General features: G+C 41.2%; 1 protein-coding gene across 3 annotated transcripts in view; it reads right to left on the bottom strand.

Moving 5' to 3' along the window:
• Window positions 1-1,071: 1,071 nt before the first annotated feature.
• Window positions 1,072-15,648, bottom strand: part of phka1a (phosphorylase kinase, alpha 1a (muscle)) — an 81,312-nt gene continuing 66,735 nt past the window's right edge. For 2 of the 3 annotated variants that reach the window (XM_028791560.2, XM_051928957.1), the window contains exons 28-32: window positions 15,205-15,255; window positions 13,705-13,875; window positions 9,183-9,236; window positions 1,891-2,091; window positions 1,072-1,608 (exon numbers count right to left, since the gene is read on the bottom strand). In XM_028791560.2, coding sequence (XP_028647393.1) covers window positions 1,435-1,608; window positions 1,891-2,091; window positions 9,183-9,236; window positions 13,705-13,875; window positions 15,205-15,255 — 651 coding nt within the window. In that variant the 3' untranslated portion in view covers window positions 1,072-1,434. Of the gene's footprint in view, window positions 1,609-1,890; window positions 2,092-9,182; window positions 9,237-13,704; window positions 13,876-15,204; window positions 15,256-15,648 lie in introns of those variants that run through there. The other variant, XM_051928958.1, reaches the window with a different exon arrangement.

Below are 15,648 nucleotides of genomic sequence, written 5' to 3'. Positions count from 1 at the left end.
TGCCAATTACTTTTGTCAGTTTTAACTTGTTTCACAGAAAATTGTAATTCTTTCTTAAATAGAACAGTCCCAATACTATTGGTAGCATTTTTACATGTTTACAGGTTCATTATTGTCACATGCACAGTGAAATTATTACTTATTATGTTGCCGCTCCCTAATGCCGTGATTAATGAGTACCTTGAAACTTTGATCTTCCGTACCTGGAAAAATCTCAGAAAACATTTGTCATAAGCCAGCACCTGCCAATACTATACCAAGTGTGATGAGAAGCACTATAGGTCCAAACTTATGAAGTGCTCGGAGAAGGTCACAATACAATACAAAGGCTATTCACATACAATGCTTTTGAGAGCAGGTACTCTCATTTTTCTTATTAAGTAAACTATTGTACTGTATAGTAAACAAAATTAGATTCTACACTGAAACATTTTCTAGACAGTAATGAGGAAACAGAAATAAATGTATTCAAATCAGACCGTTCAGAGTTCAAGTCTCAATAAGCCATTGCACAGTCCTGCTTCTACACCAGAATACTAAACTATAAAGGGGTCCTCCCATCACCCAAGGATAAACATTATGAGTAGATAAAGACAATAAATAAGGAGTTTCTTTTCTGTTGATGGCTCAGCATATTCTTTTAAATATCTGTCACTTTTATAAAAGACATGCATTTTTGAATAGTGATGTGCTACCCACAATCAGGTTGAGAAATGTAAGAACTGAGTATAGCTCTATGCCTGGAGGAATGAGGTTCAGGAAATCTGAGGTATGTGGAGGGACCTTAAGAAACCACTGTGGTCAGATAGTAATAGTCTATTAATGCTGTGGCATGTAATAAAATTATACAGTTATAATGAAAGCCTTAACCTGAAAATTGCTCCAGGGGTGCTGCACAATGGCAGACCCTGCACTCTGACCTCCAAGGTCATGTAGAGAGACAATTTCTCTTTGCGGATTAATAAAGTGTGTGTGTGTAATATTACATATTATATATATATTATATATACACACACACACACAAATAATATCAAAGAATAATTCAGAAAGAAACAAAAATATAAATTAGGGTAGAGGGATTGAAGCAGCATTTAATAACTTACAGTATGTTAAGGATACAAATGACCCCGATATTAACATTGCCAGACGATAAGACAGTTAACAGCCGCTGTTGGTTCTATGGTACGATTTTTGCATTTCACAATTTGTCAGTGGTAGCAAACAGCCAGTCTAACTCAATGCAAGACCTCTGATGCTGATGTTTTATTTCAAAACAAATTTTACCCATCCCCATCCTTATTTTGTGGAAAGTCGGCAAAAAACAGACTGACTGTAAAATTCTCCTATTTCAATTTCTAAAAATGTGCAAACGTATTCTACTCATTACTTTAATATTATAAAAACCAACATGGTACTTTTCCTTATATTTTAATTTTACTGTACTGCACAGCCACCACTGGGTAAAAAGTCTTGCACATACGTAGCAACGGCTTTTGAAAGATATGTCATGCTGCCAAAACGTCCACTGGGTGCACTGTCATAGAGCAGCTTACAGATACCCGTTGCAGGGTCTCTTTCCAAAATTTGTTCACTAGCTCCAAGGTCTTTCTGCAAAAAAAAAAAAACAAAAAAAAAAAACTTATTGCTTAAATGCATGGCTTAATATAACAAATCCTACAGCAGTCTAATCATCGGTAATAAAGGGCATGTAGGGGTAGCACTTATCTGAAAGTTAAGAATGTCTGTTTGATAATCACGAAGTTATGAAAACTGCAATCAGCATTTACAACGAACAGTTTTCAATTAATGTTTTTTGCAAAATCTTGTAAAATGTTATAAAATGAATTAAATGGCAGTATTAAATTAACAAAAATCAACACTAACACTTACCTGATCTTGATAAAACAGGTCATTGGCTAGATGAACAATCTTCTCTACATGAACAATTCCTCCAATGCTTGGTACATCAATGTCAGCCAGCATGGTGAGCACAATGATGGCCTCAACAAGAAGCTGCCGATACTCTGGCTGTGGAACTCTGTTTAGAACAGACTCTACATGAACCGAGAACTTTATTTCTCCTGGAGTCATCTGTATAGGAAATTAAACAAGCACAGAAAGATGTATGTTGATAAGATATTCCATAACTCTGTGATAGCCAGAATTGACTCTACTTCATTGGGCCCCTGTGCAAGGCCCTTAACCTGCAATTGCTTCGTCCTGGGTATGAAGTTAATCTGCATCCAAGCCCTGCAAGTAGGCCCTACAACCTGCAGGGAAAAATGTGGGGGTTGGTGGCAGAATTGGCGCTCCAGCCACCATAAAAAACCTCACACTGGTTTCATTCCATCTAAACTAGTGTGGTGCTGAGGTGTAACCCATTGCATGCCTGCATTCGGGTCTTAATCTGAGATCCTCCGTTGATTTGTCATGTGGTGGTTGCAGCAATGGGATCTATCAGCATGTGCTCCTAACCTCTCTCTTTCTCTTTATGATAGCCAGTGTGATTTTTTTACACTATGGTATGTTGGGCTAGTAGAATCACTTGAAGAAAGGGCCACCAAATCAACAAGTTGAATTAAAAAGGTAGACTAATGAGACACCCTCTGGATCTGCTGGAGGTAGCAGTGGAAGAATGGATGAAGACAAAATTAATGGCTATTATAAACAATGCTGCATGTCCTCTCTCTGATACACAAGTACTGAGGACTCCTAGCCAACATCAATAATTGTTTACTGGGGGTTTCTTCGTACCTACAGAAATACCCCTTTATAGTGCCTCACTGGGACTGCACTTTTTTCTTTAGCCAAGTCAGACCTTTTCTTTATTTTGTAATTTCTGTGTACATTTGAGGAAGATTGTTGTTGTTAATTTTTTTTTCATTTTCTCTAAAAAGCTAAATTTACCACTTAGGGCCAAATAAAGTAATATTTATGAAATATTTCATCATATGCCTCATTCATGCACAATACAGATTTTACCTCATGGTTTCCAACCTTAAATTTACAAAGAAAACTTTGCACTTAAATATGGCTTATGTTAGATCCCGTTGCGTACACATTTTTTGAACACTAATTTGTATTGGTAAGGTTTAGAGACCTTCAGCATAGGTGAGCAATTTTTTTCAAATTTGAGATACACACAAACTTCTAGAGGCAAATGATGGGCATACTATAGATACGTGAAACCTGTAACACAAACATGTAAAGCTTTGTTTATTCACATCGACATACAGTTACTGACACAGCTTATAAACAGTAGACCGGTGTTGGGGAACTTTACTTTTAAAAGAAACTTTCTTACGTCACTCATTACTTACAAGAAAAAGTAATTAAATGTGTTACATAGTTATAAAATGTAATCCATTACAGTTTGTTGTTTTTGTGTTACTTCTTCTATTGTGTGAAGAACTGAACGTTGCACTGGCCAGCATTTGTAATTAAATTCTAAGCCCACAGATGAACCTTCAAGAAACTGACCAGAAAAAGCAGCCAAATCTGATCATTTCCTCATGTTTTATAATTACGTTTAGTCCATCATGAGCTGTGAAGTAAATAACATCCATCATCTTTATACACTCCCAATGTGAGCCGCCACTATGAACACAGGGCCACCACCCCACTGCTTTAGACTGTTTCCACATAATCATCTAAAGCAAATAGCTGGATGAAAACTAAACCGACATTATTAGGCTTCTGATGGTAGAGTTAACACGCCTTTCTTTTCTTTTTTTTTTTTTTTTAATATTATTACTTTTTAGTTATTCTTGTGTGAGTGTATATATATTCATCTATTTATTTATTTAAAGAGATTCTGTAAAAGGCCAAATGTCACCCCCCCCCAGAAACAAATCAAGTTCTGTCTGTCTGCCTATCTATGCAATTGAGCCATGCCAAGGACTGGTGTACCATCCACTGTGTCTGCTTCTTGCCTTACACTTGGTGGTGCTGTGACCCTAAACTGAGCACATTTTATTTACCCCTCAGCACATGCAGGATTAAATGTATAACTTTTATTCAATACTTTTCAATTGACTGCACACTACAGATGTGGTTAAATTCTTCCTAACTAGCAGGAGTACTTTTGTGCACAATATTACCAACCCCATCAGGGTCGTAAAAAATAAAAACGCAATGTTTCTGAAAAATGAAGCAGTTATTTGAAGTGTTGGCTATAAGCTTCTCTAGTAGTGCAGTAACAAGTGTGGTCCTTTTTTTTTTTTGTTAAACTGCAACTCTCATATTTTTACTTCAATTAGTTATGTATTGTGTTAGTCAGATTACTTTTTAAAGTAACGAGTACCCTAAGTAATGCGTATGTTTACCCTGCTATCCCCAGAACACTGCTGCAGGCACTGCAGTGAAAGACATTACAAATAGACCTAAAAATGGATATGGACATAAAAATTACTAGAAGCATGTATATAAAACTAACATCATGCTAAAAAGGAGAAATTGAGACATGATAAATTAACATTACATTACATTATGTGAATTTCCCCTTGGGATTAATAAAGTATCTATCTATCTGAAAACATCTTATGAATGACCTCTTCAGAATAAAAAAAAATAAATTACAAAACACCATATAAAATAATCTGAGTGAAAATGCAGCCTGCGTCATAAACTGAATATTAAAGAAAAAGAAGAAGAATGGAAACACTGTTATACTGTGAAAGGAAATATCAAACTCAACAATGAAGAATAGGAATCAATGGACCATTCATACACTTATACTATGTTATTATTATATAACTTGATCCTTAATGTCTAAGCACTCATCCAGCACAATTTAAAAAAATACATCATCTATCTTCTTGTTTCATTTACTGATTAACTCCTATGCTATTACTTTAACTCACCCTGTGATCAGGTGGTGTGATAACCTAATGCTCTTGAATGGCTTCTAGTTATCCAGGCATACTATTCTAGCAGTCTCCATCATATCATGTTTTGGAAACTCCCCTTCCATGAAGGGCTTGCCACGCTCGACAGTTTTAATGTTTCAATATGTAACTTGCCTTTAGTGCATATTCTTGAACCAAAGGCTATCTGGTGAAAAACATTTTAGTCAGCTTTGAACTTCATTGCATGTTTAGCTGCCTTGCTAACGGACAGTAATCTGAATGCTTACTTGATACAACAGCTGTTATTGCTCCTTCAAAACTCCAACTTGCAAAGTTATTGGACAAAGTGTTACATATCCTATATTGGTAAAATATTATTTTAGTTTTCATTCTTGATTATAACTATGATATTCAGTGTCTTTTTGGTGCACTCATTTTCATAACACATTTCAGAAGGAGAGCAAGCATGGGGTCACTCACAGATGCAAAACCAATAGCTAAGATACAATATAACATGCAGTATATTTTATACTAGCATGACGACCATGTGCTTCCCATGGGCTCACCACCTATGGGAGGGGCCAAGGAGGTCGGGTGCAGTGTGAGTTGGGTGGTGGCCGAAGGCGGGGACCTTGGCGGTCCGATCCTCGGCTACAGAAACTGGCTCTTGGGACGTGGAATGTCACCTCTCTGAAGGGGAAGGAGCCTGAGCTACTGCGCGAAGTTGAGAGGTTCCAGCTAGATATAGTCGGACTCACCTCGACGCACAGCTTGGACTCTGGAACCAATCTCCTTGAGAGGGGCTGGACTCTCTACCACTCTGGAGTTGCCCCCGGTGAGAGGCGCCGAGCAGGTGTGGGTATACTTATTGCCCCCCAACTTGGAGCCTGTACATTGGGGTTTACCCCGGTGGACGAGAGGGTAGCCTCCCTTCGCCTTCGGGTGGGGGGACGGGTCCTAACTGTTGTTTGTGCGTATGCACCGAACAGCAGTTCGGAGTACCCACCCTTTTTGGAGTCCCTGGAGGGGGTGCTAGAGGGCATACCTTCTGGGGACTCCCTCGTTCTGCTGGGAGACTTCAATGCTCACGTGGGCAATGACAGTGAGACCTGGAAGGGCGTGATTGGGAGGAATGGCCCCCCTGATCTGAACCCGAGCGGTGTTTTGTTATTGGACTTCTGTGCTCGTCACGGATTGTCCATAACGAACACCATGTTCAAGCATAGGGGTGTTCATATGTGCACTTGGCACCAGGACACCCTAGGCCTCAGTTCGATGATCGACTTTGTGGTCGTGTCGTCGGACTTGCGGCCACATGTCTTGGAAACTCGGGTGAAGAGAGGGGCGGAGCTGTCAACTGATCACCACCTGGTGGTGAGTTGGCTTCGATGGTGGGGGAGGATGCCGGTCAGGCGTGGTAGGCCCAAACGTGTTGTGAGGGTCTGCTGGGAACGTCTGGCAGAGCCCCCTGTCAGAAGTAGCTTCAACTCCCACCTCCGGCAGAACTTCGACCACATCCCGAGGGAGGTGGGGGACATTGAGTCCGAATGGGCCATGTTCCGTGCCTCTATTGTTGAGGCAGCTGACCGGAGCTGTGGCCGTAAGGTGGTCGGTGCCTGTCGTGGCGGCAATCCCCGAACCCGTTGGTGGACACCGGTGGTGAAGGATGCCGTCAAGCTGAAGAAGGAGTCCTACAGGACCCTTTTGTCCTGTGGGACCCCGGAGGCAGCTGATAGGTACCGGCAGGCCAAGCGGAATGCGGCTTTGGTGGTTGCTGAGGCAAAAACTCGGGCGTGGGAGGAGGTTGGGGAGGCCATGGAGAATGACTTTCGGACGGCTTCGAGGAGATTCTGGTCCACCATCCGGCGTCTCAGGAAGGGGAAGCAGTGCAGTGTCAACACTGTATATGGTGGGGATGGTGCGCTGCTGACCTCGACTCGGGACGTTGTGGGTCGGTGGGGGGAATACTTCGAAGACCTCCTCAATCCCATTAACATGCCTTCCAATGAGGAAGCAGAGCCTGGGGACTCAGAGGTAGGCTCCCCCATCTCTGGGACTGAGGTCACCGAGGTGGTCAAAAAACTCCTTGGTGGCAGGGCCCCGGGGGTGGATGAGATACGCCCGGAGTTCCTCAAGGCTCTGGATGTTGTAGGACTGTCTTGGCTGACACGCCTCTGCAACATCGCATGGACATCAGGGACAGTGCCTCTGGATTGGCAGACCGGGGTGGTGGTCCCCCTCTTTAAGAAGGGGGATCGGAGGGTGTGTTCCAACTACAGAGGGATCACACTCCTCAGCCTACCTGGAAAAGTCTATTCAGGGGTCCTGGAGAGGAGGGTCCGTCGGATAGTCGAGCCTCGGATTCAGGAGGAACAGTGTGGTTTTCGTCCTGGTCGCGGAACAGTGGACCAGCTCTATACCCTTAGCAGGGTCCTGGAGGGTGCACGGGAGTTTGCCCAACCAGTCTACATGTGTTTTGTGGACTTAGAAAAGGCATTCGACCGTGTCCCTCGGGGAATCCTGTGGGGGGTACTCCGAGAGTATGGGGTACCGGCCCCCCTGATAAGGGCTGTTTAGTCCCTGTACGATCGGTGCCAGAGCTTGGTCCGCATTGCCGGCAGTAAGTCGAACCCGTTTCCAGTGAGAGTTGGACTCCGCCAGGGCTGTCCTTTGTCACCGATTCTGTTCATAACTTTTATGGACAGAATTTCTAGGCGCAGCCAGGGTGTTGAGGGGGTCCGGTTTGGTGGGCTCAGGATTGGGTCACTGCTTTTTGCAGATGATGTTGTCCTGTTTGCTTCATCAGGCCGTGATCTTCAGCTCTCTCTGGATCGGTTCGCAGCCGAGTGTGAAGCGGCTGGGATGAGAATCAGCACCTCCAAATCCGAGACCATGGTCCTCAGCCGGAAAAGGGTGGAGTGCCCTCTCAGGGTTGGTAGCGAGATCCTGCCCCAAGTGGAGGAGTTCAAGTATCTCGGGGTCTTGTTCACGAGTGAGGGAAGAATGGAGCGTGAGATCGACAGGCGGATTGGTGCGGCATCCGCAGTAATGCGGGCATTGCATCGGTCTGTCGTGGTGAAAAAGGAGCTGAGCCGCAAGGCGAAGCTCTCAATTTACCAGTCGATCTATGTTCCTACCCTCACCTATGGTCATGAGCTATGGGTAGTGACCGAAAGAACGAGATCGCGAATACAAGCGGCTGAAATGAGTTTCCTCTGCAGGGTGTCTGGGCTTTCCCTTAAAGATAGGGTGAGAAGCTCAGTCATCCGGGAGGGGCTCAGAGTAGAGCCGCTGCTCCTCCGCATCGAGAGGAGTCAGATGAGGTGGCTCGGGCATCTGATCAGGATGCCTCCTGGACGCCTCCCTGGTGAGGTGTTCCAGGCACGTCCAACCGGGAGGAGGCCCCGGGGAAGACCCAGGACACGCTGGAGGGACTATGTCTCTCAACTGGCCTGGGAACGCCTTGGGATTCTCCCGGAAGAGCTAGAAGAAGTGGCCGGGGAGAGGGAAGTCTGGGCATCTCTGCTCAAGCTGCTGCCCCCGCGACCCGACCTCGGATAAGCGGGAGACAATGGATGGATGACGACCATGTGAGGAGACAGACAGAAGCAAAGTGCAGCTGGCCAAATTAGGGTGACCGGACACCTGACCAGCACAAATATATGTGCTTGTTGAAAATCCTATTCCAAAACCATTGCCATTGATATGGAGTCCAATCCCATCAACCACCCCCCAAAACACCTTTAATGGCTAAAACAACCTCGACTCTTCTTTCATCTTCTTTGCACAAGACTTTAGAGTGTACCTGTGACAATTTTTACCCATTCAGCCTAAGGAGCGCCTGTGAGGTCAGGTTGAATGAGAAGACCTGGCTCACAACTGATGTTTCAATTCATCTCAAAAGGTATTCATTGGGGTTGAGGTCAGGACATTGAGCCAGCCACTCGAGTTCCTCCATGTCATTATGGACTTGGCTTTGTCCCTCAGGCACAGCATTGCTGGAACAGAAAACAGCCCTTCCCAAAGTGTTGCCACAAAGTGGGAACTGTACAATTGTATAAAGTGTCTTTGCATGCTGTAGCATTAACAGTACCCTTCACTGGTACTGGTACAAAGGGGACCAAGCCCAAACCCCACCATTACTCTTTCCCCACTAAACTTTATAGTAGGCACTATGCAGTGCAAAAAATTCAGATTCACTGGAAGAGTTTGGCATGTACTACATATATGAAGTCATTGGGCAAGCTTGAAGAGCAATACAAAGATGCAGAAGATTGGCTATTAACAAGAACTAAACTTTAAATTAACCTTCAACAATGGCATTTTGTAACTTACCTCTCTAGTAGTAGAAGATGGTAACACAAAACCTTCAATGGAAAGCCCATGGCACTAGGAACAAAAAAAAAAACAGATTTAATATCTGTAAATAATTTTGTTTACACAAACATGTACATGTATACAAACACACATACACATACATTCTGGTAAACAGCAAGAGTCAGTCTTTTGCACTCCTCCTCAGTGATTTTTAACCATCATTATTTTGCTTTGAGGGCCCTGTCTTGGCTCAGGCACAATTTTCATTGTTAATAATAATAATAATTCTTTGCATTTATATAGCGCTTTTCTCATTACTCAAAGCGCTCAGCAATTGTAGGTTAAGGGCCTTGCTGAAGGGCCCAACAGAGCAGAGTACCTTTTGGCATTTATGGGATTCGAACCGGCAACCTTCAGATTGCCAAGGCATATCCCTAGCCTCAGAGCTACCACTCCGTCCGTAGTTAGAGGAATAAGTCTAAGAACTAATTTAAATGGCACATCAGGATGAGATCTGGCCGTTTTGTACACACAAAATGATGATACCCAAGTGTAGGTAAAAATGTAGACATCTCAGACTACTTGCGTTTTGTACAAACTTTGTAACAGGACCAGTCCATTTCATTTGATACAGTCAGGAGGAGATGGAGTGCTGATTTTGGCAATGGAAGGACATGTCTAGAAGATAAAATAAGGTCTGGCTAGCCTCTGACAGCATTGACAGAAGAATATGCTGCCACTGTTGAGCAAATCATTATGCAGAATAACAAAGTGTTTTGCTGCATGAGATAGCAGACCCACAGGGAGGAGTGGGTCTGCTATCTCATGCAGCAACACACTTTGTGTTTATGGATTGCTTGAAACCATTCTTCATGAACAGTTAAACATAGGCAAGATCTGTACTTATTGGGGGGCCAGAACGTTGACTCCTGAAATCCAGGGATCCAAAAGGGGAATTTAAAACTAATGAATTAAGATAGCAAGAAATGTAGGTAGGATTCCATAACTGGAGTTGAGACTGGATTCATGACTATGATCCAGTGTCCAAACAACAATTAAAATGATGAAAGCATAATGATTCTCCAAGGTCTAAGCCAGCACCAGCAAGATAAAGTACACTGTGTTTTATAATGTTTATGTTGTAGAAAATACTGAACACCAGCCTAAAAAGGCCTTCCTAAGCATTATATATTATGCTGATTTGCTTTGGTGTTTGTGGTATTCTATCAGGGAAAAGCAGTGGAGAAAAATTGTCAACTATCACTCTTCCCAAATCTCAAGTCATAGATTACAAATCTATGGGTTTTTAGAGATGCAACATCCATCCTATTCCCCAAGACCGTGCACGTGAGTAGTAGGCCATTTGCCATGGTGATAACAATCTGGAGCTAAACATGCTCAACATTGTAAAGATAGTAGACTTTATTATCGCCTCTCACCATCTACAGTGGTGTGAAAAACTATTTGCCCCCTTCCTGATTTCTTATTCTTTTGCATGTTTGTCACACAAAATGTTTCTGATCATCAAACACATAGATAGATAGATAGATAGATAGATAGATAGATTTGACCATTAGTCAAATATAACACAAGGAAACACAAAATGCAGTTTTTAAATGATGGTTTTTATTATTTAGGGAGAAAAAAAATCCAAACCTACATGGCCCTGTGTGAAAAAGTAATTGCCCCCTTGTTAAAAAATAACCTAACTGTGGTGTATCACACCTGAGTTCAATTTCCGTAGCCACCCCCAGGCCTGATTACTGCCACACCTGTTTCAATCAAGAAATCACTTAAATAGGAGCTGCCTGACACAGAGAAGTAGACCAAAAGAACCTCAAAAGCTAGACATCATGCCAAGATCCAAAGAAATTCAGGAACAAATGAGAACAGAAGTAATTGAGATCTATCAGTCTGGTAAAGGTTATGAAGCCATTTCTAAAGCTTTGGGACTCCAGCGAACCACAGTGAGAGCCATTATCCACAAATGGCAAAAACATGGAACAGTGGTGAACCTTCCCAGGAGTGGCCGGCCGACCAAAATTACCTCAAGAGCGCAGACGACGACTCATCCGAGAGGTCACAAAAGACCCCAGGACAACGTCTAAAGAACTGCAGGCCTCACTTGCCTCAATTAAGGTCAGTGTTCACGACTCCACCATAAGAAAGAGACTGGGCAAAAACGGCCTGCATGGCAGATTTCCAAGACGCAAACCACTGTTAAGCAAAAAGAACATTAGGGCTCGTCTCAATTTTGCTAAGAAACATCTCGATGATTGCCAAGACTTTTGGGAAAATACCTTGTGGACTGATGAGTCAAAAGTTGAACTTTTTGGAAGGCAAATGTCCCGTTACATCTGGCGTAAAAGGAACACAGCATTTCAGAAAAAGAACATCATACCAACAGTAAAATATGGTGGTGGTAGTGTGATGGTCTGGGGTTGTTTTGCTGCTTCAGGACCTGGAAGGCTTGCTGTGATAGATGGAACCATGAATTCTACTGTCTACCAAAAAATCCTGAAGGAGAATGTCCGGCCATCTGTTCGTCAACTCAAGCTGAAGCGATCTTGGGTGCTGCAACAGGACAATGACCCAAAACACACCAGCAAATCCACCTCTGAATGGCTGAAGAAAAACAAAATGAAGACTTTGGAGTGGCCTAGTCAAAGTCCTGACCTGAATCCAATTGAGATGCTATGGCATGACCTTAAAAAGGCGGTTCATGCTAGAAAACCCTCAAATAAAGCTGAATTACAACAATTTTGCAAAGATGAGTGGGCCAAAATTCCTCCAGAGCGCTGTAAAAGACTCATTGCAAGTTATCGCAAACGCTTGATTGCAGTTATTGCTGCTAAGGGTGGCCCAACCAGTTATTAGGTTCAGGGGGCAATTACTTTGGATTTTTTTTTTCTCCCTAAATAATAAAAACCACCATTTACAAACTGCATTTTGTGTTTACTTGTGTTATATTTGACTAATGGTTAAATGTGTTTGATGATCAGAAACATTTTGTGTGACAAACATGCAAAAGAATAAGAAATCAGGAAGGGGGCAAATAGTTTTTCACACCACTGTATCTACTATATAATAAAACACTAAGGTCTGTGTGTCCAGTCCCTCTTAGCAATTGGATTGGTCACTTTGGCTTTGGTATGATTGGTCAGTTTGGCCTTGGTGACACAACAAAAGAGAAGGAGATAGTGTGAAACGTATAAAGAGGAGTAAAAGCGTATGAGGCATGCTGAGAGAGTCACCTTCAAAGACGGCAAGTATAAAACCAAGAAAGGTGCCTTGAAAAAACAACAGTCTAAAAAGCAGGCTTTACAGGAACACACTTGAGACAAGGAGTGCCGAGTAAAAGCTGATCAGACATGCAAATACAGAGGGAATGTATTGAAGGTACATAGGGTAAAAGTTAGAAAATGTTTTTTTTAAATATTCTATTACTTGTAATGGACAGGTAACATTACTAGTACTCATTTGTGGAAACCATGTTTCTGGAATTCATACTCACACAGGACTTGAAATGGAAGACAAATATCAATTCCATTATAAAAAAAGGCATAGCAGTTTAAGTACTTCCATGATATTGTGGTAGCTCAATCTACCAAAACAGCTGCAGATTCAGTTCTACATAACAATTATTGAGTCTGTTCTCCGCTCATTCATCACAGTGTGATTTGGATCAGCAAGTAATATGACAACAACAGGCTACAACAAATAGTACAGTCTGCCAAAAAGACCATTGGCATTAGTCTTCCAATCTTACAGGACCTGTACTATTCCACAGGCATGAAATGAGAAGGGAAAAGTCATCATTCACCGCTTATATCTAGGCCACAATCAATTTGATTTTCTCATATTTGCCAGGCGTTATACATTAAACTACACCAGAATGAGCAGGTATATGAATAGTTTCTTTCCACAGGCCATCAAGCTAATAAATGGTTAATTCATCTGTCCCTGTCCAGACTTTGCTACTCAACACTGCCCATATCTTGCAGTAGTGTTACATACAGCTAATGCTTAACTTAGTATTCATTTTGTATTTCCTAAACTGCCTTGTACTATGTGGGCATATGCTTACACTCCTTGTTTTGTATTTTTCTCACATGTATACTTAAATTGCATTTGTCATTGAACTATGCACAGAGAGACAAAAAAGGTAAAGGTGCCAAATTCCTTGTATGCATGCATGGTTTGCCAATAAATGTGATTCTCATGTGGTCATCACCTATTCCCCAATCCGAAAGTTTGGCATCTACAGGACGAAATATGCCAGTGATGAAGTAAGCTATAAAAAGTTATTCCACTGTAAAAATATGCCTTATGTTGAAAAATAAAATGTTTGCTTTTACTAGCATTACTCTTAATAGGTCAGGCTCACAATTTCGATCACACTCTTATATGTAATGTTCCTATATGTGACACTTCTAAATTATATTAAACTTAATTTTCAAGTATTTGACCTGTTTTGAAGGCTGTTTACACTGTTTTTGTTGCATTCTCAATATTTGGCATTGAAATATTATTAATATACCTTCTGTAAGATTTTCCAAACTTTTTGGTAAAAACCCACAGGCACTCTGTTAAGAGCACCATCCAACCTTCGTCTTCGGAGCCATTGCCCCTGTCGACTGTCAGAAGTAGCTTCAGGCCTCAGTGGGCTACTCGAAACTAAATCTCCAGGGGAAGATGCTGGTGGTACAGACTGTAAAGTAAGGAGGAATGGGGAAAAAAAAAAAATCAAATGCAAAATCAACTGCAACATGGATATGACACCAAGGTTATGAACTTAACCTGTTCTTGATTCTCTTTGTTTAATTTAAGTTGGGGAACAATTTAAAATCTTTCAGGCTTAAAAAGTTGTACATTATTTTGCTTCTCTTTATGTTGTGGAATAGAAACACTTATAATAAAATGTTATTACATGGATACTGCATTTAGCAGTTCATTACCCACTTACTCTCAGAACTGCCTGAAATCAGTTGCACTTGGCCTCAACAAAGGGACAAAATTGTAAAACAGATCTGCTGGCTCATGTTGATTTCAAAGTGTCAGGAGGAAATGAATAGCACAGATCACCAACAATACTTGTACAGATATCCTTGTAGCATTTAAAACATTGTTTTGCTTGTATAAAAGTACCTAATGCATTCAATCAAAACACATCCTTCCCTATTACAAAGCTACCAATCAAAACGCATGGTTGGCCGGTTTGAATTTTCATCATATCCTCAAATCAGCCAATAGTAGGAATTAACAGGAACTGAGATTAATCAGACAAAGCAATGTTATTCCTGTTCTCCAGAATCTAATGTTTTTGTTCCAAGGCCTACTGCAACCACGCCGACCCACTCTTTGCTGAAACAAGTACAACTTGATTAGACATTCAGCTTCTTTACTTCATGTTGAAGATATTTGAGGAGATGAGGATTTTGATAGGCCTCTTTTAGTGCCAGTGGTGTGCTGGGCTGCAGGTAAACTGACTAACTTGTCTGCTACTCTGAGTAAACTGTACAAACCTCTCTCTGCTCTTTTCATTAACAATATGTTTCTGCTCTCAGGTTTTAATTTGTCTGGATATTTTTCAGACCCATTTTATAAGCTGTTGTTTCTTATGTATAGTCAGTCTGACTTAGCCAACAACAACTACCATGCTACCCTTAAAGCCATTTAAATGTTTAGGCTTGTCTATACTTACCTAGAAATTAAAATAGTTCAGGACACTGGGCAATATTATTATATTACTAGTGTGGCTAGTAGATACATACCAAAAAGTAAATGGTAACAAAAACAAAACTAGCCATTCAGTACTGGTAAGTTTGATCATCTTTTTTTTTTTTAAATTACATGCATGTCATTTAGCAAAATAGGCCTTTATTGGTACATCCCTGAATACATTTACAGTGAACTGTCCTGGGCAATCACACTAATACTCCTGTATTAAAAAATTAAATGCAGCTGTGTATTTAGTAAATGTCACTGGTAAAACATAGTAAACTCTGATCATTTTGTAAATATTACTAGAAAAACTTACCACTGCTGAAGAGTCAGCAAAATCTCCATCAATGGATTGAAAAAGTGAGGACTAAGTATAGAAAAGAAAAACACATCAGTTTGTGAACATAGCTCCTAACAATCTTAATCTGCTCTACCCATCTATCTATGCTATGAGCAAAAGATTATTAAAGAGACTGAATATTTGGATACTCTTAATAATCTGATGTACTTTTAGGCATTGTAAAGTATCTCAAAATGATAAATTATGTATCATTGTGTAAAGTGAATGAGTTTAACTCTTTAACAGGTATTTAGATATATAACATCTACTATGGCATTTATACCCAACACCTCCTAGTCTATCTTGAAGAGGAGTTTAAAACTAGTTTTTACTAATTTTCTGACTCTCCAAAATTGTGCTGACAATACACTATGCTGTAAGTTTTTTTTTTTTTAACAGTTCAAATCAGTGTGTTTAATT

The sequence above is a fragment of the Erpetoichthys calabaricus genome, chromosome 6 (genome assembly GCF_900747795.2).
Source record: "Erpetoichthys calabaricus chromosome 6, fErpCal1.3, whole genome shotgun sequence".
NCBI classification, from domain to species: domain Eukaryota; kingdom Metazoa; phylum Chordata; class Cladistia; order Polypteriformes; family Polypteridae; genus Erpetoichthys; species Erpetoichthys calabaricus.
Note: the sequence above shows the minus strand (reverse complement) of the source record. Positions and strands in the feature narration are given on the sequence as shown.